This window comes from Zophobas morio, unplaced genomic scaffold (assembly GCF_036711695.1).
Source record: "Zophobas morio isolate AGI-343-1 ecotype UQ-CSIRO unplaced genomic scaffold, CSIRO_AGI_Zmor_V1 ptg000024l, whole genome shotgun sequence".
Lineage (NCBI taxonomy): Eukaryota > Metazoa > Arthropoda > Insecta > Coleoptera > Tenebrionidae > Zophobas > Zophobas morio.
The window spans coordinates 6630540-6654297 of record NW_026972129.1 but is presented as its reverse complement, the minus strand read 5'-3'; the positions used below and the strand labels follow the sequence as shown (position 1 = coordinate 6654297).

Here is a 23758-nt window from a genome sequence, read left to right as displayed (position 1 = left end):
AGCTAACCTAATACTTATCAGTAACAAATTTTAACAGATTTTATATTACAACTTCAAGACGATGAAATGAAAGGAGTTTATTTTCAACAAGACAGTACTTTTTTGCCTGCCGACTTTTTTTGTGGGCCTATTTAAAGAACAGTATTTATCAATAGCTGTCAATAATTTTGAGTAATTAAGGTTTAGAATAACCGAATAATTTAATTACATAAACAATAAGTCAGAGATATTGAGGCATGTGATCAATGGAGATAAACGAAAAGCTCATTTAGATATGCTTGCACCAAAATGGGTAACATGTAATTTAATTTATTTATTCAGTTAAACTAATTCGTCTTTTACCAATTTTCATTGTAACTTAACACTCGTTTTATTGAAAACGTTATTAAAAAGCGTCCTGCATTTTTGGTTTTACATTTACATGTGTCTTTTTTTTGGCATTTATCACTATCAGTGAGGTTTATTCACCGACATGCTAAATCCTTTGCAAGAATAACTTGATTACAAATACTCGCCCGGAATAACTCATGCTTTGCTTTTTTTGAAAAATGTATCGGTCACTTTAACCCTTGGCCGTTGCTTTTTAGACACAAATTTTTATCATACAATTGATTGACAAATTTTGCCAGAAAAAGTATATTGTGTGGGTTCACATAAGACTTTTTTCATACAAGATTCTTGCATAAGAATCATCATCAAATCTTCATCCTTACTCATGCGTCACAAGTGACCCATACAACAAAACAGGTTATAATTGCCATTGCAGTGGCATTTCCTCACAATAAGTTACTAAAATTTATACACTAAAATAAAAGACAAAATTATGTGTCACACCCTTCATTATCAAGTCTCCTCCAATTAGCAACCTAAGCGCCGTCTGTTTTAAGTAGGTTTTTAATATATCAAAATCATGGGAGTGTTCATCCTCCCTACTCTTCATGATTGAGATAAAACAAAAATACACATCCAACTCAGAATAACAAATATTCATAATAATTCTGTGTCATACTTAATAAACGGTCTACTTTCATCTAATTTTTGTAACAACTATAAAATGCTGCAAATTTTGCTTCGTTTTTATCTAATTTACTTTACGCTTTAATTAACTGTAGCAATGTTTTGTTATAAAAGACTTATTTGTCCATAATCGGCCAAAACGCCTTTGATGGAAAACCAACTAACATAAATGACCTTGGTTCACGCATTGGTATAGATTTTCCTTGCAAGACACGATATTTCTCAATCGCTCGCCAATTTCTACCTTCCACAACCTTTAATCACGAACTTCGGCTCCTTTGTATGTGTATAGCTTTCTCACTTTACTATTATTTCCACTTCGGAGTATTTTCGAGGTGATTATACTCTTGTATGCAGATTTATTAAAATCACTAGTTGTCTGGTGGTGAGGAAGCTCCACACAATAAATATCATGGATTTAGCATGTAACAAGAATAACTCGAGCTGTACTAAAGTAATTTAATGAACCTCGCGTAAATCTTGCTTTTGTTGTGAATCGATTGCTTAACATACGCTTTGTGCCACAGTTAATTCATAGACATTAGTACTCCGTCAATATCATTCATTATTAAATCTAGTTATAACTGTTATAAAACATGGGTGTACATAAAAATCATACTAAAGAAAACACTGGAAATGTTACATTCAATTTTACGTAAAAGCGTATACTTTGAAACACATTCGCATTGACATAAAGTATATTAAATAGAACTGATTTATGTTGTCTTACTCTTAAGTCTTAACATTACTCTTTTTTCATCAGGTTTAATTGAAATTTTATTTTCAAATTAAAAAAATATAAAAAGGACAAGAAAGGTCGTTTTTTTGTCAAACCTTGAATATTTGCGTAATTTTAGAATAAAATATAGATTTATTTTTAAACTTTGTTCTTTATTCAATCAAAGGAATTTTTTCTTTGAGAGTGGCGGAGTCATTATTTGATAATGTCATAACACTCATAACACTTACAAACTTTTATTATGTTATCAACATAAGTTAAGTTCATTGTATTTATTCAACGATTACAAAGTCATGAATGACATAATCTGGATTATGTAACTGTAAAGGGAAGTTTAGTAAAAATAAATACATAGATCAACGGTTAATATCTACTATCTATTATTTTGTATGTTAAACGTTTAATTATAAGTTAGAAGTATCAGTTAGTTTTTCTATTTTAACACAAAGTGTCCGCTCAATAAAAGATAAAATGAGCTCTACGAACGAATAAAGATAAATGATTTATGGTCTCATTGTTGTGTTCATAAAAAAAGGACTTAAGCATGTATTGCAAGACATATACCATTAGGGGGAAAATAATAAATGGCGCCGAGCCGCATAACGTCAAAGCGTTCCACTCAATTTTTATTTGAAAAAATGTATCTGAGGGAGAGCATTTTTCAAACATTCGGTGTAAACAAGTGTTCGCGTGATGGTGTAGCGTATATTTAAGAATTTAAACATCAAGCAAATTATTATTTTTTTTTAACAAAATGTAATTATTCGGCAATGTTACTTAACTAATGAAAATCACGAGTTTATTTAACACCAGAACAAAATAACATAATAATTGTAATTAACTTGAAAACAAAACATTAAACCCAATGTAATACGACAAAGGCTGTTGTTTGAACTGTTATCCAGACGGGTAGCTTTTATTACTCGTAAAAAATAATGTTTCTCTCTAAGAAATAATGAAAAAGAAAAAAAACAATTATATTTAATTCGATGTGGTTGAAATCCGCAGCTTTTGCTTGTAGTTAATTACTAAATTAGACATCACATTTCACCAACTGTCGTGCAGTTTAAAAAAAATATGCTATATAGTTAACCTAACAAGGTAAATAACATATAATCAATATAACATTTCGATCAAAGTACAGAAAGTACCTAAGGAAACAATTGAATTCTGGTTCATACTATTGCGGGATGTCCACAATTCCATGATAACGTTACAAATGTGACAAGAAAGTTACCTTACCTATGACGAGAAACTCGGAACAAGGATTTTCTTGAAAAACGATTTTTAAAAATGAAAAATTTGAATTTTGGGGCGAATTCCTATTAAGGGTTCACGATTGTTTCAAATTCGCTCAATAAAACTATTTTATTGATGACAACCTAGCATTGTTGTCAAGTTTGCTAAATTTTTTAAATAATAATTGAATAAACACAGTGTATAAAACTCAATAACTAAAATAAAACATACGTGTATAGCGCAATTCTCGTTTTAGAACATATCTCGACCAAAATAATTTTGTAATTGATGATACATTTTAAAATAAATTATTCTCTTAAATATTTTAGTTCTAAATCCGAATATTCGAAATCTGATCCTGAATCAGAAACTCCCAACGAAATAACAAAGGGGGGACTATTAGCAACCGAAAAATTACCTTTTTGATTTTTCCAATCTACAGCAATTAATTGTTCGCAGTGTTTACAATAAATTTGCCACATTTAGGATGTACAATTCAAAAGTGATCCCGATCATACACTGCTAATTTTTTACCACTCGAAAGATATTCATTTATATGTTTATTGTAAAAGTACTTAGAAAAACCCCACGCCAATTCAATTAGGTTTACTGGCAGTGGTATGAAGGTAACCTAAGAACTGCATTCTCTCTCTAAATCTCTTTCGTAAACCCATCGACGAATGTTGCTACCATTTTGGTATATCCCAGTTTCATCAAGACATACAAAAATGATGTCTTTCATAGAATTTAATTCTATAACATGTTTTTGTTCACAGAGAATTTTTCTACGATTAACTAAGCGATATCTAAATCCATGGAGTTTAAAATTTTGTACAAAGAAATTCGCCTTCCCTCATATCTCATCTTTTCTCTAACATCTGTGAACAGTGTATCTACAGCAAAACATATATAGTCCGGTCAAATTAGACCAAAAAATTGGGGTGAAATTACATAAATTCGCAACAAGCTGAATTTTGGTACAATTGTTCAAAATACAATTATAAACAAAACCTGAAAGTTCCCCATCATTCCCGTGTATGGAAAAAATTTTATTCAAGGTCAAATGTCAAAAAAATGAGTTTTTCGCGATTTTCAGCAAAACGGTAAGTTTTATCATAAAAATACCTCAGACTAAAATTATAGATCATAAAATTATCTATAAAAAATGTATTTATACTTTTTTTCCTACGAGCCACCATCTCCGAGATATAGCGGTGCAAAAAGTTGTAATAGTTGTAATCGTCATAACATGCATGAGTACGCCACGTATATTCATCTCTAGAGTTGTAATATTATACAGCCTGTTATTGAAAGGTACGTACAAAATAAAATCGGCAGTTGGTCTCGAAGTGTGGGTGCTAAAATTTAAAAAAAGTTCAGGTAAAAGTGTTCTCCTTTTAGAGATAAAAATTATTAAAATTTATGTCCAAATTCTTTGTACGCCTCTGATAAAAACATCATCTCTCGTTTCTATAGCAACATTTAGTCTTGACAAAAGTTTTATTGTTACAGTTGCTAGGATTTACTAAAATAAATTAATTTTACCTATTTATCCTTCAGTAGCGTCTAAAAAGATTGGATAAGGGTTAATTTTCCCCTTAAAATTTTGATAAGACAAAATAAGTTTTTCCGACTTCTTAGACTTCGCGAAGAACTGTCCATTTTGTTGTACGTACCTTTCAATAACACCCTGTATAGTATAGGGTAAAATACTACATACACTACTTCAGCTTGCTTCAGCAATTACAATATTAAAAGACGTTGAAATTGATGACATCTTGACTGCAGATCTAATCATAAATATCGAGCGTATATTAGAAAACACTTTTTCATACAATGACATAGAAAATGATGATGAAGTTTCTGTAGCTTTACTTAACAGATTAAATCAAAAACTAAAAGAATATGAGGAACGAGGACCAACTGCAAAACTTTGGATTCAATATTTTTATATGGTTTCCATTACTAAAGAGTTCCTAAGAGCTGAGCGTATGGGAGATTGGGAAGCTCATTTGAACTGCGTCAAAGAAATGCTTCCTTATTTTCACGCTAAGTCTGCACACATTTATTTGTAGGATATGCAACAATTACAAAATCTGATTTATCCTGAAGTTTACGCAAAACCTCCATCTGTCTTCATAGCTTTCATCATAGACTGTTCGATTACCATGTCTGTTGAAGTTCTACAACTTAATTTGTCTGAACGTCTAACTGTGAAAAATCCTTCCGAAAATTTTGCGTAAACTTCGGGATCAATCAAATTTTGTAATAGTTGCATATCCTGCAAGACTTAGCATAAGCACAATGTCCAGACGAGTGAAAATAAGGAAGCATTTCTTTGACGCAATTCAAATGAGCTTCCCAATCTCCCATACGCTCAGCTCTTAGGAACTCTTTAGCAATGGATATAAAAATATTGAATCCAAAGTTTTGCAGTTGGTCCTCGTTCCTCATATTCTTTTAGTTTTTGATTTAATCTGTTAAGTAAAGCTCCAGAAACTTCATCATCATTTTCTATATCATTGTATGAAAAAGTGTTTTCTAATATATGCTCGATATTTATGATTAGATCTGCATTCAAGATGTTGAAATTGATAACGTCTTTTAATACTGTAATTCCTAAAGCAAGCTGAAGTAGTGTATGTAGTATTTTACCGTATACTATATAATATTACAACTCTAGAGATGAATATACGTGGCGTACTCATGCATGTTATGACGATTACAACTGTTACAACTTTTTGCACCGCTATATCTCGGAGACGGTGGCCCGTAGGAAAAAAAGTATAAATACATTTTTTATAGATCATTTTATGGTCTATAATTTTAGTCTGAGGTATTTTTATGATAAAACGTACCGTTTTGCTGAAAATCGCGAAAAACTCATTTTTTTGACATTTGACCTTGAATAAAATTTTTTCCATACACGGGAATGATGGGGAACTTTCAGGTTTTGTTTATAATTGTATTTTGAACAATTGTACCAAAATTCAGCTTGTTGCGAATTTATGTAGCACCGAATGTCTAATTTGACCGGACTAATATTTTGTGAATTATATTGACAAATTAAAGATTGCAGGTTTATCCGAAACACGGCATTTAGAAATTTATAAGTTTTAAGTCTTTTGCTGCAAAAGAAAGATTCTAGTTGCTCAAAATCTTGCTTCAAGGTATGAGTTATTGAATTTCTACCGACGTAAAATACGTGATAGACTTTCGAAAATGTTTTCATTAGTAAAATTCTACAGCCGTGGTAAAGACCAAACATTACTTCTTCCTTGTATTCATTAAAACTTTTGTACACGTTTTCTTATTGCCCAAAATTACTTCCGGCATTTTGAATTAACAAAAAACTAAAGGATAAAATGCCAGGAGTAAATTAGCTAAATTAATAACGGAACTGACAACAAGACGAACATTTAAAAAGGAAACGTCAATTGACAGGACGTAACGCTAACCTAACAAAAAATATCTTGGCCTACTGCGTGTTTCAAACAATCGTTAACGTCATCGTCATCGTATACGAACGGATGTAGCTTAAAACTCCACGGTGCTTAATATAAAGTAGTGGAAATCACAAAATTGGGGGAAAAGAGGTGAACGAGCAATAGAAAAGTCGATTTTTTTTATAATAACTTATCTTTAGCAACTGCTCCTAATCGGTGGAATATTTTCCAGTTTTTAAATTAGGATGTTGTTCGATAAATGTAACTAACATTTCTTCTTGTTTCGCGGTTGTTGCGTCATATCTAAATGTCTTTTTTGTGATCATGTTAGCTTCCATCGCTAATTCAATCGAGATAAATGCGATTTATTCGTTTATCAATACTAATAGTAATTCATGGAACACAAATTTCTACAATAACGTTGTATGTACAGTAGCGGAAATTTGGAGTCGAGCGTCAAGTTGACATTTCCATGACTCTTTCACCAATTTTGGTATACTAGGCTTTTATTACTAAGTTTACCTTTATTAATGCTTTACTATTTCCACGGTAATTTATTCTCTATACGAAATAATAAAATAATATTTAGAGTCAACAAAAAGTGTTGCCCGCCTTTAAGTTTCCGCCATTGTACCTGTGAAATTATATTAATTTTCGTCGAAGAACTTACACTAAAGACAAAAAATGACAAATTGACATCTTGACATGTGTCACAATTTTCATTAAACGAGATGTTTTTTTATGAGAATGTTTAAATTGATCTAGGACAAAGTAATTGTTAATACACTAAAATTATTTTTGAAAAATAAAGATAATCAATAACAAGACTTTTCTTCCAATTAAGTATGTTTTAAATCAAAACTTGCCTCAAACATGTATAAATGCGACAAATCTCAGTTAATGTGCCCCGGTTTGAAAATTTTTACCTCAAAAACAAAGCTCATTGCCAAATACCGGATGACTGTTTTGGTATGAGTGAAGCAAATTTTTGTGTTAGCGATTTTAATTATTGGCAGCGATGCTAGGATGTCAGTTCACAGTTTTCAAAGTTAACATGCACCCCCAACAGACGTGTTGTAAGTTAATAATAATTTTAAGAACAAATTAGCTCTTAGAGGCAAGGTCCAACAATTTTAAAAAATTGTTCAAATTTTACTTTTAATCATTATCATTCTAATTAACAATAAAATTGCAAATATGTTTAATTCTTTGAAAAAAAAATATAAAAATGGATATATGTATTTATTAATTGTATTTGACTGCATTAGACTGATAATGCATTATTTTTAATTATTAGGTAATCAAGCAGACCGTCTCGAAAAAGGATAGTGTACAACACGTGCTGATTGGATACTTCGCACTCATGTGACTGTCACATTCGTGTCAAATATCCAACTTTCAACACTAGACATAAATATACTATCAACCGGTAACTTTATGTTTCTACTATAATCAAAATTAGAAATTTCCATCCTGTTAGGGCATACTGTATATATGCTAAAATTGTGTTCAAAACCATGTCACTGTGTGATTAGGAGTAAGTTGGACGGCGCAATACACTCCATTTATGTGCACGTAAGTACATCATTTGCACATTATCAGGTAACAATCTTAATTGATTAAAATAATAAGAAACAGATGGTGTGGGAATAAGAGGTCGTTGATGTGAAATTTCATTTTCCGATAATAATTATTATTTTTCTATATCGAATAATATCACTCAACTTCACACGTGATGATGTTTGGTATACGAAAACCAATCAATCGAGCGCTTAGATAGAGCTTCCGAAAAACAGATAAGCCCTTTATTTTAAGAGTCTAACCCGAGGGACACATAAACATACAAAGTTATAGGAGTAGCTGTAATAAATACTCAAGCGGCTTCTACGTTTAACGCTAAAATAACGATAAAATTTAATAGGTGAAGCATGAAATTATTTACAAAATATTGCATTATTAGGATCATATTCCTATTATGTGAAATCGATTGTACAAAACCCTATTTCTTAAATTATTTAATAATGTTAAAATGTCAATTAGTAAGCCAAAATAATGATTTCGAAATATTTCCAAATTTTTGTAATGATTTAATAATCCATAGTTGAACTTTATAAAATAAATAAATAAATGAATAAATAAATAAGAAAATAAAATAAAACATTTCCAAAGTTACTCTGCTTAGTGTATGAAAAACTTATTAAGCCGATTAATAGATAATTCTGAACTAAGTTACGACTTCAGGCAGACATTTCTGTTAATAAAGTTTTCACAATAAAACATTCATAAGTTAAACCGAAAAAAGCCAGCAGATATTGATTCATTAAGTTCCATGAACCGTTGTATATTTACTTATAGTGGATACACAAAGCCTCATATTTGAACACGGCTTTTATTTGTTGTATATATTCGGGCAACACAAGGGAAAAGTTAAAATCAACCCCTCATGCGAACATAAAATAAGAAACATCAAAACAAACATCATAAAATTTTAACTCCAAAATAATCATCAAAAATAGCAACTGCGCGACGTAACTTGTGATTGCAAGTGAGCTTGAAATATAATTGTGTTATTTTTATTTCTTATTTTACATATCTGTACCCAACCGTAGCCTGGTTTAAATTAAACAAAATATGTAAACCTATTCAGAATTCCAGCTGTAAATGTGAAATTTTCCGCTGAAAAAATAAAAGCGAAAATCACGTTTCTCGGATCTGGCGTTATATGTGAAGGTAAAGCTTAATCAGCATTAACTGGAACATTTGCACGTTTATTAAAGACTCGTTGTTATTAAATGAAAACGGAACTTTAAAAAAATCACAATCTAATTTTTTTATATACTAACTACTAGTATTTGCACTGTACAATAAAAATTTTAAAGATATCAGAAGATTGTAATGTAAGCAGCGGGATTTCATTACTTATTAATAAATCGACACAAAATTTATCAGGTTTATAACCACATCAATCACTAAATGATATGATTGTCATGTTTTTTTTTACACCTGAAATGTATAAAATGAAAAAATGGCCTGAAGTTATTTACACGGAACTTCGCTCGCCATTGAAAAACAGGTGAACAAATACAGTTTTTGGTTATATATTTTTTTATTATTACCCCTATAAGTAAAAATAAATATATGTGTGGACTGTTAAAGTACAGGTAAAGAAACATGATGTGCGTAATTTCAAGTGAATTTCCCCATTCATGAATTCATACTGATACACCAACAAAGATAAATTCATAATATTTTAGATAAGATTTATTCACAGTACTCGGTTTTTGCAGTTTCAAAGTTAAATTGCAAACTATTGTTACACACAATTTCATACAAAACAAATGCAGGACTATCTGACACTATAACATTTAAAAAAATTACTACTGTACATTTTGGAGATGACGCCATCCCATTGGTGGTGGGGATGATTAGATTATTTAGATAGAACTTCGCTCGCCTCTAAAGTACAGTCGAACAAATACAGCGTCTTTGATAAATTATAAAACTTGGTTTTGGGAATTTTAATTTAATACACGGGCGGACCCATTATAAGATATAATGTAACTCATTTTTAATTAATTACTTAACAGACAGAAGACAAACGTTCAGAAAATGACTATGTTGATTTTATTATTTAAATTTATATCCCTGATTTTAACAAAATACCACAGGAAAGTATTTATTGCAATAGCGGCCGCACAAGTTTTGGGGAATTGCCGCAAATTTTCCTGAAAGTAGTGATAGTAATAATGATAACGAAGACCAAAGACTAGCGAAATGCATACGGTAGTTTTCTAAGAGAATAATAGAAGAAAAGGACGTTATCACCATCTAATACCAATGAATAAGTTGCACAACGCTTTACAATTTTATGCCACAGCAAGTAAGAGATTGAGTGCTAATTTTTGTGCAGATTCCCGCAATTCTGGAGGAGTAAGCTCTATTTCACTATTAGACATTTTATTTATTAAAAAAAAACCTGAGAAAATACAAATTTGACAAACCTCGTCAAAGGTACCATTCCTGTGTCTCGAGAACTGGTTCACCTCGAGGCAGCGCCTCTGGGTAAACTACAGTTCTCTCGACAGGAATGAAATACTTTCTGCCGCGGTATGTGATATACTATTGTCATGTACAGTGAACTGTGGAAACTTAAGAATCATTTTGCACTTATTATTTTATACAAATTTGAAATACGTAGCTTAGGAAGAAATTATTTGTTACTTCCCGAGCGTAAGCAAAGGAAGTATTGTAATCACGTCCGTCGGCTGACTCTCTATTTTTACATTTTTTCGACCTTTCATGACCCCTAGAAGGTCACCCGTTTCCGTCTGTCTGTCCGTCTGTCCGTCTGTCTGCCGTCCCGGATTTTTATTAGACAGATAATCTCCAAGAGTACTGGACCGGTTGTTGTGAAATTTTGTATTTATATTAGAAATATCATGTAGATGGTAAAACGCTAACCAAAATTTGCCTAATCCTCCCCACGAATAATGTGATGACGTCACTTCAGAATTGTACATAGTAAATGGGTTTTAAATTATATAAAGTAACATAGTCCTACATATGTAGTTTATGACTCCGAATCGAATTTTTACCCGAAACGTACAGATTTTTTGAAAAAAAAAATTTATGAGTCTGTACTTGTGATTTATCACTCCATTCATATTTTTTAGATTTGATTAACAGGTCGCCCAAAAAAATTAATGAATGAGTTAATTTATTTATTGATTAAATTAGGAATAGTTCACTCCATTTTCTCGAAAATTTGGAGATACAACACTGTTATTATTAGTATTACATTGCACCAAACCAATTTGATAGACACAAAATTTTGTAAAGTAAAAACTCGTTTGAAACATAGGCGGAGCACGCTTATTTACATTTACTTTAACATTACAGGCGTGCATTTATTTTGTTGCGCTGACTAGGTTCCGTGAATGGGGTATAGACAAGTTATAATCAACTAATTGTGAATTACATCATCAAAAATTAAAATAAAATCCAATGTTTTACATAAAAAAAGTCAAAGCAATAAAAAAGTCTGGGCGGCCATCGGTACTGTTTGCAGTTTCTCTGTTTGACTCTCATGTGTACAATCTCAGCAAGTGTTACTGCTTGTTGTCTTAAATTAAGAACGCTTATGCATAAATGATTTTGAGTCGCCTCTGCTAATATACGCGGCATACGTGAGTAAATTGTTTCGTTATTTTATTGAATATAAATCAATATTCAAAACGACCCAATTCACTTTCCCGAAAATTTGGGAATACAGAACTTTTATTTTTAGTATTACATTACATCTATCCAAACTGATATACATGTCCCTGCAAAAATGTTGATGACGTCATCGCAATTTTTTTTTAAATTGCCCCGCTACAAAAATGTAATGAGAAAAAAAAACATAATAAGCATGCAGTCGTCATGTTTCCGACAACGAGGGAACTACTGTATAAACTCTTTAGACCATTTTTTTTAAGTTGTTTATGACACAGGTGTTAAAATATCAGTTTATTTTGCAAGCAGGAAAGCTCCAAAAACAAGGTCGATAACCGAATATAGAAATATCTCGAACCAAGTAATAGTATATTAAAGAACGAGTTTCATAAGGCAAATATTGAGGCACGAATCCAAGTTTATAGAACGAGCGGCGAAGCCGCGAGTTATATAAAGGATGAGTGCCTCAATGGCCTTATGAACGAGTTATTTATACTATTTTTTCTACCGCACACGTTTTTTCCCAAAATTTAATTGAAATTTGCATTTTTTTTAATCTGGGGACTTTTGTCGTGGTTGGTGATGGGTCGGTCTGACACTAACCACGAAATATTTGAGGTTCGAATTTTCACAACAACAATTGTAATTCGAACCAATTCGAGTTTTAGTAATTTAAAATTGGTTAAAATGTCTTGCGAAGAAGTTACGCGTCCGGAAACATGGGAAATTTTAAGTTTAGATTTGCCACTGACATTCACCTGACATTTCTCGTCATTGCTACCAATCTTACCGATCTAAATTACACCAGATCTATTAAAGAACGCCTTTCCGCTATTAACGAACTGCTGTGACGTCATTTGCGTGCGTTAATAGCTCTATTAGAAAACCAAAAAACGTGGGCGGTAGAAAAAACAATTTTCAAACACATGGACGATACACACCAAAGATAATGTGTGTAGAATGTTTCTGACAAATAATGATTTAATAACATCATATCGCAAGCAAATGAATTGAACAGTTATTGAAATTTCTTTATTAATTGATTAAAGCGCCAATTTATTGCTGTGTCAAACTCTGCAACTGAGTAATGATACAATTACTGCGAGTGAGAAACGCTGTGATTAAATTCAAGAATTTAAAATAAAGTTTTGTTATTTAGAATTCTTCAAACTCAAGTGGCACAGAACAAAACATTCGGTGATTAAATTCCCAGTGAATGTAAGCGCAATCGAAATATTAACGTTTTTCTTGTACACGTTTTTTTAATATTCGCGTTAATAAGAAAACTCAACAACGATTATGAACTTTTAATGCGCGGCTCCATATTGCCAACACGAAGCCACAATTGTAGCGACAGGAGATTAACAAACGTTTTATTGTTAGATATTTGAAACATTTCTCTTTTCTAGAAGCATATGCTTTTATATACCTAGTAAATGTCTTTTCAGTGAATTGAATTGTGATAATTAAGTGCACCCAGGTTGACAACTTTGCCATAATTGTTTTACGTTGTTCCGTTATACATTTTATTCTATGATGGAAATCCAATAACAGAAATGTCCATACTCTTCATACTATTTATTTAAAAGTTGGAATTGTCACTTTATGACAGTAAGATGCAGGCTGATTCAGCATTAATGACGAATTTGACCTGTCCCGATAGGCATCCTAAAATACAACATTTTTCTTCTATTCCTTGATTCATAGTAAAATTTTTAAAATATCATGAATCCAAGTTTGCATTGTTATGCCACTGCAATTTTGAGCAGTTGAAAATTATTTGCAAAAAAGGCAAAATATTCGTTAACCAATACCGAGAAAACGCACATGATCTAAATTTATGGACAGTGTCAGTGGTGGCGGTTTGTACGCACAGAGATATCCCGAACGTAGACATCCCACAGATAAAATTTTCAAAAGACTTGAAATGAAATTACAAAACGATTGGTAAGTAACTGGAGATGTGTTTTAACACATTTCGACAACGAGATCCGAGTTTTGAAGACTGTTTTAGAAAATCCTTACATTGGACCACAGACATTGGCATAAGTCGATCTTCTCTTTGTCGAATTTTAACTAACTAACAAGTTCCACTCGTATCATATGCAGTTAGTTCATGAACTACGAGAGACTGACTTTCCACGAACAACTGCTAGATGATTCCAGTTTTATCAGAAACTTTTTATTCAGTAATGGGGCCAAATTTTTCAACGATGGCAATCAACTTCGTATATTTGTGATATTTTTGAATTTCTAGTGTGAATCAAGAAATTAATGAATAATGAATTTTGGATTCCCGCTAACCCATAAATTACATTCGTCATTTAGGCCGAATCGCCCTGTTTATTGCTAACTATTAAGAAAACGAATGTTTTAACTGTTGAAGTACCTCCATAAATTTCAGTTTTATTTGATCCTGAAATTTATGGTTTATTTCACTTTTGTTCTTCAAATTATATTTTCTGGCACACAAGTAAAAAGTGGCACGCTTGATGGTGAAGCATTTGTTGGATTTTCTTATGCAAATTAATTGTAAACAGGGTTATTAACTTGTCGGGTATTTAATTGTGCATAAGTGTCTGGTTAATTGCACAGAAGCCAAACTAACTACTATAAAATATTTTTTTCAAAATTTTAAATAATTTCACTTTGGGTAGGTACAGTGCAATACTGATAACAACAGTAGGTATTGTATGTTATTACCTATATTATATATTATACTCAAGATTTCGAGTAAATAAATCTTTGATTTAATCAATAATTTTTTTTTTAATCATTCTGTATAAGCATTTCTAAAAAATTTGAATCCCACAAGTGTCGAGTCATAATATTTTACATACCTGTTTTATTATATATATCAGCTGAAATTTATTTAGGAAAATTTTAAGATGACGTTACCAAATATTTAGGTGGGATACACAAATACTAACGATTTGGCATGCTTACCATAACCTCAAAAAGTTTGCAAGATTTCAGAGCATTCAGTTTTACAATTTCTAAAAAAAATATATAAAATGTTGCTATACAATTTTTATTTCGTTTGCCAAAATTTGAATGCCTAAGGTAAAGAAAAAAGATGGATTCATAAATCACAGGTATAGAAGTATGTTATTTTATCAAATTTGAGTGAGATTTACATTGCAAACTTTTGAGATGACGTCATCAAATTATTATTAACATTTTACCATCTAGACGACATTCCTCACGTGCAAAATTTCACAACGCTCAGTCGAGTAGTTTCGGGGATTATATGTCTAATGTAATTGGCAAAAGATGTCAGACGATAAACAAACGGAAAGGGGTGACCTACTTTTTTATACTTTTGAAGTTATGAAACGCCAAGAAAACATGAAATTAGCTCTTTACCGCATTGACCTAATTACTGTATTTCCTTAGCATGTACGCTCGTAAAATGAAAAGGAAAACAATTAAATAAAATCATTTTTGGTAATACTTTCTTGCATCGTTTGAATCACAATGAATATGTTTTTTACCTTCTTAATGAAACAAAGAGAAACTGATCTAAGTTTTGGAAAAATATTTTTCTCTGCGAGGCGAGGTTTTCTTATAAGTACAACTTTTTTTGGTTGTTTTTATTGTAAATCAAGTTTAATCTAGTTGACCGCTGAACGATAAAACTAAAAGCTTTATTTGAGCTTCCGTTTTTTTTTTATTGCATGTTTACAGAACTCTCATTACTGTTAGGTACTTTTTATTTTCAGACCATCATAAAAATTTTCGTATCAGAACTTCAAAAGATGGCACTGAACATTATATGGATGTAGAGAACTGAATGATGAGAAATATAGCAAATGAAATAGATTAATGCTTACGTAGGTTATTTCAACAATACACGGGTACACTGTATTTACCTCGGACTACAGTACCAATGTCACAGAAATTTTTTGACAATCGGATCATTAGTAGAGTATCTGGCCCCCGAGATCTTGTGACCTTATTCCTGCAGACTTTTTTGTGGCCCTATTTAAAAAACACTATTTGTGGAACACCTGTCAATAGTTTGGAGAAATTAAGGTTGAGAATGTGAAGCCATGTGACTGAAGAAGTTAAACGAATAGCTCATTTACACTTCCAACAACACGGGCAACATTTTCAGAATTTACTGTAATTTAATTTTATTTATTTAATAGAGTTTTAATCAATTAATCTGCTACAAAGTTTCTTTATAATTTTACACTTATTTTATTATTATTAACATCTTATTAGCAAAAGACCGCCATTTTTGCTTTTATATTTATCATTTTTTGACATCGTTATTTAATCACGGAAATGCTAAATCCAAAGATGATTGGCTTACAATTTATGATGCATGCAACTTCTTTGACACGAAAGTTTTATGTCGTCATCAGTGTACCTGTGACCTTTTTCATAGTTGTTCACAGTTGTGCACCAAATAGCAAAATTCTTACCCTCATCATTCTTACTTTACTTAAGACATCATATTGTTTTCTCCTTTTATAGAATATTGGTTGTCTTACAAAAAATCTGTGTCGACTTAAAAAAGTTTCATCACTGAAATAAATAATATGCCTTTAAATATACATAATATATTAAAACATCGTCTACATTTTTTTTAATTCAATTGTTTCAACTTTACTTTGAACGATGAATAATTGAGTTCTTATTAATTAATTAAAATTAATTAATTATTTAATGAATTGATTTAATTGTACTACAAAACATTAAAACAAAATTACATCTCGTGACATAAAGGACAAATATCTGTCTATAATTTTGCTTTATTCCTTGTTAATTTAGGAAATTACGTTTTTAAGATTATATGCCTATGTAGGTACTTATAACGTATATTTTACATAAGTTTCACGTGCAATATGCTTCTACACGTTGCACCAAAAAACGTTTCACAGAACACTGCACCTATCGGTTTTAGTATATTATGCAAACAATTAGTCTAAGCTATTAGACAGAACTTCCTTCGCTCTGTCATACAAGTAAAAAGATTTTGTAATGATATTATCAACATTTTTGAAAGGGCACGTGCATCAATTTGAAAAAGCGCAGTATAATACTAATAACAATACTGTACTTTCGCTCAAATTTTCGGGAAAATGGTATATTAAATCAATAATATAAATGTTGTCATTCATTAATTTTTTGAGTCAGTATGTAGAAGCAATTGCAAAAAGTATTAATTCATTTCGTAATACTTTAGATAGGATTTATTCAACAAAAATTTGAGATGATGTCATTGCATGCATTTTGCTTAGCGTTTTACCATCCTCATGATATTCTATGTAAAATTCAACAGAGATCAAGCAATGCAATAGTTTCGGAGATTATTTACGTAATAAAGTCTCTAGCATTCCACAGACGGACAGACGACAAACAGACGGAACAGGTATCTATTTTTCTCATACTCTGGGTGTCATGTGATACGATAACACATGAAAGTAGCCGTTCATCAGATGGACCCTAGCTTACATTTCTGAATTAAACAAAATATTGTGACTATTTTGTAATGATCCCAAATTTAACGCTGCTATATTACAACTAACTTAAATATTGTGCTTAACATTAAATTAAGACATTCCATACCAATAAGCAGCAATTAGAATAAATTAAAATGAAAGCTAACACCTTGTTAAAAAATAAAATCTTTTAGGCCTCAAACATCCACATTTGTATAACCACTACTGTGAAAATAATTAATCAATATTGAAGAAGAAAGATGACCCATTAGACAACGATAAGTAGAGAAAAAATGTCTGCAATACGTCACTTAAATAACATATATACATTTCATATTTACCATCCATTAGTGCGCATTTTCCCGAGATTCGTTTTGCAGATAGGTATTAATCCTAGTGACACTTACAAATTTTATAACCTAAATTACATTTGAGTATGCGACCCCTCTTTGTAGAATGGCAACACTAAGACAAAGTTATTGCCTCTTAATTCAAGACAATTATCCTTCAAACTATCCATTACTACGAATACAGTTTCTGTCATCAACAAAAGAAGTCACACTTTATTTAAAAGTAAATCCTTATTCAATTTTAAATACATTTTAAAGTTAAGCTTCGCCAAGCTAATCGTACAAAACGGAACGAATTCGAAGCGTTTATACATACACTGCTCCATATTGAGGAGATAAGAGGATAGAAGCGCATCATCTAAGCTAAATTCGATAAGTTTTGTTGTGGTTTTATCCAGTGAAAAGCGTTGGTGAATCCCGTATTTATTTTATGTCAATAAGTATGCTAAAGCAGTTTTAAGTTTGAAGTTTACGAAGCTTATTAAAGAAAATAACGAGCTAATTGCTCTTTGCGTTGTAGGCTCCAGGGGCTTTGTGGTTCCCTGTAATACCCACGTTTCCATGAAATTAATGTGCTCATTAGAGAAAAATCAAAGATTGACCATTGAAAAGCAGCTTTAGCTAGCAGCTGATCTCTTTATCCATTACGTGACTAAATACATAATTTATGTTAGCCAAACCACAACTAATTAATGGTAGTAAGTATTAACATCGACAGTACCGCAGCAAGCGGTTTCATTATATAATCTAGCAACAGCAGAGAACCATTTTCAGGCACATCACGTCCAATAAGGGCGGCAATAATACCATTATATTGGCTCCACTCGATTTTTTTTCACTTGTGTAAATTTAATTATGTCGAATTTGGTGAATTGCGGCAGAATTTTAATTTTCGAAATAGCAGGACGTTTTTAGAATTTATTCGAATAATTAAACAAATTATCAACTCCGGAAACTGCCCAAAACCCAATTTTGTTATCTAAAATTTAGTTACAGCTGGCAATTACGCAGCTACTTTCTTTCCACTCCGACTCATTTTTACAAAAACTGAACGTGCTAAATTAGAATTTTGAGGTTAATTGTAATTATTTTTAAACGCAAATGAGCTTCACTGTACGCAAAAATAAACAACGAAGAGAAAGTAAGAAATTGCTTTAATCAACTAAGGGATAAAGAAAAATTTTTATATGTTGACGCGAAATAAGGCGAGGAGAATATTGAGATCGACAGTTTGCCTTGATTGAAGTTTTCTTCATGGAAAACCGATGTCTTGTTAGTATAAAAAATGTGACGTCAGCGAGGAATGAAATGTGTTAATCTTTTATCCTTCAACGGTTGCTAAGATTGGAAAATACTTAGAGCTACCAAATTCTAAGAACGTTTTTCACTCTTAGGTTAGTTAGTTTCATGATTTATGTGGCTTCACGTATCACATTCAAAACTTACACAGATCGATTTAGCGTAATGTGCTTAGATTTTTCAGTCCCGCTGTGCTTATACATTTTTTACTGAAACCTGCATAGCTGTATTTCAATGTGTTCAAGTTTTACATAACATTGACGATAATTAACTACGATAAAATATAAGTATGTATGTAGGATCATATTTTTGTTGCCATACAACACACTACTTTGTTCCTTTATTTCTTCAGAATGATAAGCACATATTTTGTAATTTAATTAATACAAAAAAAATCGAACAAGGTTTCTAAAAAAATAACATCATTTTTCCAACACCTATCAAAGTAGTATGGAAATTTCTTTACTAAAGTAACACGTTAATAAATGAAAGCGAATAACAATATTTTCTAATTAATAATAATTAAATTCATAAACATTGTATTTTAAGCAAACTTTTATTTTAAATCTGTATTAAAGCATAGATCAAACATAAAAAATCTAAGAAAAAAAGCACTTTACAATTAATAATATTCAAGTACACTGAAAGAATAGTAATGTCTTTTCCATAAAATATATTTAAATTTATATGTATACTGATGCTGATGTTGTTATTCCTGAACTTCCTCTACTGCTTCATTTGATTCAACGCCAACAAGAGTTTTTTTTATACAGATGTTTGACTTCTTTCATGTTTTTATGTTTTAAGATATTAAGTAATAAATATAATACTACTTTCAGAGCTTCTTCTAAAATACATTCTCGGAGAAAAATAATTTCTTACAGTTCATTTTCAGCATTTCTAAATGTTTAAAAAAAATTCGCGCATTTTATTATTTAGCCAAATGTTTGCATTTGATAACCAAAACAATTAGACATTATAATTGTGATATTAATTTTCGCTGACGTGACAGCAAACTCACTGTGAAATAATTTTATTTAAAAGATTTTAAAGGCAGATTTTGCAACATTTTTTATGCCACTCTTGAATGAAGACATGTTGCCGATTAAGGGAAATTAATAATGTCGTGCATAATTTTATTTTATTATTCACCTAAAATTAAATATTCAAATTTCTTGTTGTTCATGTTTAAAAAGGGTAATGTGATAATTTTGAATATTCATTTATTTTGATAAAAATTTTAAATAATAATCTTTATTAATAAGTAAGCAATTTTATTCTACACAAGAATCCCTGAAAATCGCATCCGACAAATGTAATCATAATCAGTGTGTTGTCGTCACTGTTTTTTATTAGTTATATCTAGTAAAGATGTTTTCACATTTTTATCTTGACATATGTAAAACCAGTTCGGTTAAACATGAACTATTCTATAAGAAAGATTTACCTAAAATAATTTTAAGTCCTATTACTTTTAATTTCATGAAATTAATTTATAGCTTCATATAAAAAATTTTACAGGAATCACCACAAATTTAAACAGTGTGTCCACTGTTCTGCATATTTATGTAATTCTACCAACAAAAATACAACGTAAAAAAATATTGCACCAGTCAGGACCACCATGTATAAAAAATCATGTTTGTGTTGAAAAATTTCATTATTATTAAGTGAGTAGTAATTGATACAACAATGGATATGTACGTATATGCAACACATCATAGCACGTTGTGAAGACTAAAGTTATCATGTTAAAGTGTAAATCTTCTTAGAACAACATTTATTACGTACAGTGAAATCATTAATATTTTTGTAGAGTTAAATCGACAATAAATTCATTAGGATCTCCTTTATGTAAATTCACGTCCTATAAAAGTAAAAAAGGGGGATTGTTAAATAATAAAATTTGTTTACCAGTATCTTGAGATAACATTTCTTTCAGAAGTAAATACACAAATATTCCGATTTATTTAAAGTTTAAAAGTAATCGAAATGTTAGTTCCCGAAATTATCTGCCTTATAAAACTGCCAACATGTGACAGAAAAATGGAAATGGGTAGCTTGGAGACGTCGGTTAGAATGACCTTATCACAATAGCTTTTTTAATTTTAGTTCGAGAAGTCAAATAGTACTTTATAGAGTATGCTCTGTATTATAATTTACTCCCGTCAGTAAGTCATACTGATGACAATTTACATATTACTAAAATAAATAAGAAAAAAACTCAATAACTCAACGCTTATCCCTTATGACAATTCATATATTAATAAAACGGTGTTGTTATTCTTAGTAATAATATAATGTAAGTATGATACTTATTTAGCGGCAATTTATGAATTATTAATATGTGATAAGTTGTAAGAACTACAATTTCAATACTTTTAAGAAAATTACAGTCATGTTTATCATAGCTAGAATTTGTTGTGCTAGTTATTATTTGTCAAACTAAGCAGTTTTAAAATATAATCGATAAATATTTTTTACTGAGTTTGTATTTTTCAATTTGTGAAGTTTTTATTTAAGATAATGTATGTGCTTTTATTATTCAGGTTATTTGAACGGTTACCACTGACAACAAATGCTACAACAAACAAGACCCTGGAAATCCTTCGATAAATAACGCCTATGTATAGACGTGTATGTATGTACTATTACCAGAAATTTTAGTGTAACACGCCACTAACGCTTATATTGACCGCCGCTTGACCGAGTTGTTAATAAATGAATAACCGTTGAAGGTTGAAGTAGGTAATTTTATCAAATATAGATGATCCACCTAATGGAACATTTTAAGCCCAATGTAATAATAATACACCTTTCATAATTTCCAAGAAGTGTGTTAAATTAATTAAACTTACTAATGACGAAATTTGCTACATTATTTAAATTGATGAAACCGTCAGTAAACAATCTGCTGTTGAATAAAGTACTCATTATAAAGAAACTTAATTATCCTTACTTGCAGGGATCCCAAACAACAATTCCTAGTCCAGGACAGTCCACTTCGTTGACAATTTCACATTCTCTTTTATCGCACACGCAAGCAGGAGCCGTTAAACCGCCACAAAATGCAATGATAGCGACGAATGCTAACACTAACATACTTTTCATTGTGTCCATTAAATTTTACATTATCCACAGAGAGTCAACCTTACATAATTGTAAATTTAAAACGTCGCAATATCGCCGCAGAACCACCTCCCTTATTATTATATTCACTGCGTTGTCTTCCCTAGAAATTGCTTATTAAATCGCGGAATATATGCAGGCAATTTAGAAAATCTTTAAGCGTCTGTAAAATTATACACACTTCCACTTTTTAAATCAGTTATTTAGAAATTATGTATAAAGTTGCGCAAATTGGTTTATCCTTCTGGTGGGTAGAATTGATTGATGCCAAATAACACGATATAAAGCTGTATTATTTTTTGTTGTATTAGTTTTATTTCACATATTACATTTTTTTATGTGCGCCTATGTCGCCACAACTTTTATCGTTAGGTACACATACTAGTTCCGCTGTTGTTAGACCGTTCACATTTGGAAGAACTTTGTCTTATTTTCAGTTTTAAACAGTTCAAATGTAAATTCTAATTTAAAAATAAATGTATATATTAATCACTTGTCACTATTTACTTTAAAATTTAGTTTATATTTTAATCAAATTATACCATAATTCCGCGCGTCTTTTTTGAGAATTAAATGATGGATTTTCACGTGGTTCGCGCAATCTTGCACTGACGTTTTCGCCGGTGGTGAGGAAAACCGAATGGGAAATACTGCGTACCCTGCGCTAGAGGAACGGAAATATCCCTGACATGCGCTTGCGCCTGTACATACATAAATTATAAAATAATAAAACATCACTCGTGAACTCTTCTAGTTCATCTTGCATCTGAAATTATAATTTCACTAGTATAAATTACTACAATTTTTTTTTTTTTCAGAAAATTATACATACATTTTACATACATCTCCTAACCTGAAGTATTTAGGTATGTTCGAAGAGTTCTCACGTTAGCTTCAAAATCACACATTCTAAGTTTACAATATGATAGAAGTTACTGATTTTTATTACGAAATCAAAAATTTACTAATAATTTTCATCAAAAAACTTTGGTTGCAACTAAATATTAACACAGTCTAAGAGTTGCACGGCTGTTAAGGTCCTCGTAATTATTTCTTTAAATATGTAACAAACTAAAACTATAAATATACTAATGAATTCTAGAATTTCAATCATATCAATTAACAAATAATGCTTCGCTAATTAACCATATCATATATAAACTTAGAAATGTTACTTGTGAAGCTTTTTCATGTATTTTCTAGCTGAATATATCAACAAAACCATCAAATTTGAGCTAGAAATCTTACTTTCGTCGAATTTTATGAGTTCTGAAGATCATTTGGACTTGTTTTGGCGATTCTGATCCTCATGACGCACTTGCGATATGTGAAATCGACTTATTTTGCGAAAAGGAGGCGATTGGGTACATTCCACACATTCTCGCATTTGTAGATTCAAGAAAATCATTAAAAAACTTCAAAAATGTTACTTTTCAAAATATTTCTTGGGTTTTCTATATATAATATATATAAAGGGGCAGTACTAATTTTCATTTTTATAACAGTAAATTCATAGATAAGTAATATTAAAAAGAGATTATTGTACTACTAGAAAGTTTAGTTTTCTGTATGTTTCCCATTATTTGCATTATTTACGGAAACGTGCGTATTTGCACGTCGGATGCCTGACCGGTAACACAAATGTTTACTTGCCTGGAGACAGTTGCACAGCTTTCATAGTGCGAACAGGTGCAAATATTTAATTACAATTGTATCATTTAATTCAAAGTGCAATTTAATACTGGAGCTTCGTTAAAGCTAGTTTCCTACACTATTCTAGATAAAATCTGTAATGTAAATATTCCTTCCTACGGCTAAAAATGTTGAACTTCCAGTGAGATATTGTAAAAAAATCTATCTCTTACATTGGTTGTT

General features: G+C 30.9%; 1 protein-coding gene across 1 annotated transcript in view; it reads right to left on the bottom strand.

Annotated features, from left to right (window-relative positions):
* Positions 1 to 22514, bottom strand: part of LOC135134825 (insulin-like growth factor-binding protein 7) — a 90020-nt gene extending 67506 nt beyond the window's left edge. Inside the window, exon 1 of the mRNA XM_064063662.1 lies at positions 21714 to 22514. Within this exon, the coding sequence (XP_063919732.1) occupies positions 21714 to 21874 (161 nt within the window). The 5' untranslated portion in view covers positions 21875 to 22514. The remainder of the gene's footprint in view (positions 1 to 21713) is intronic.
* Between the last annotated feature and the right edge of the window lie 1244 nt (positions 22515 to 23758).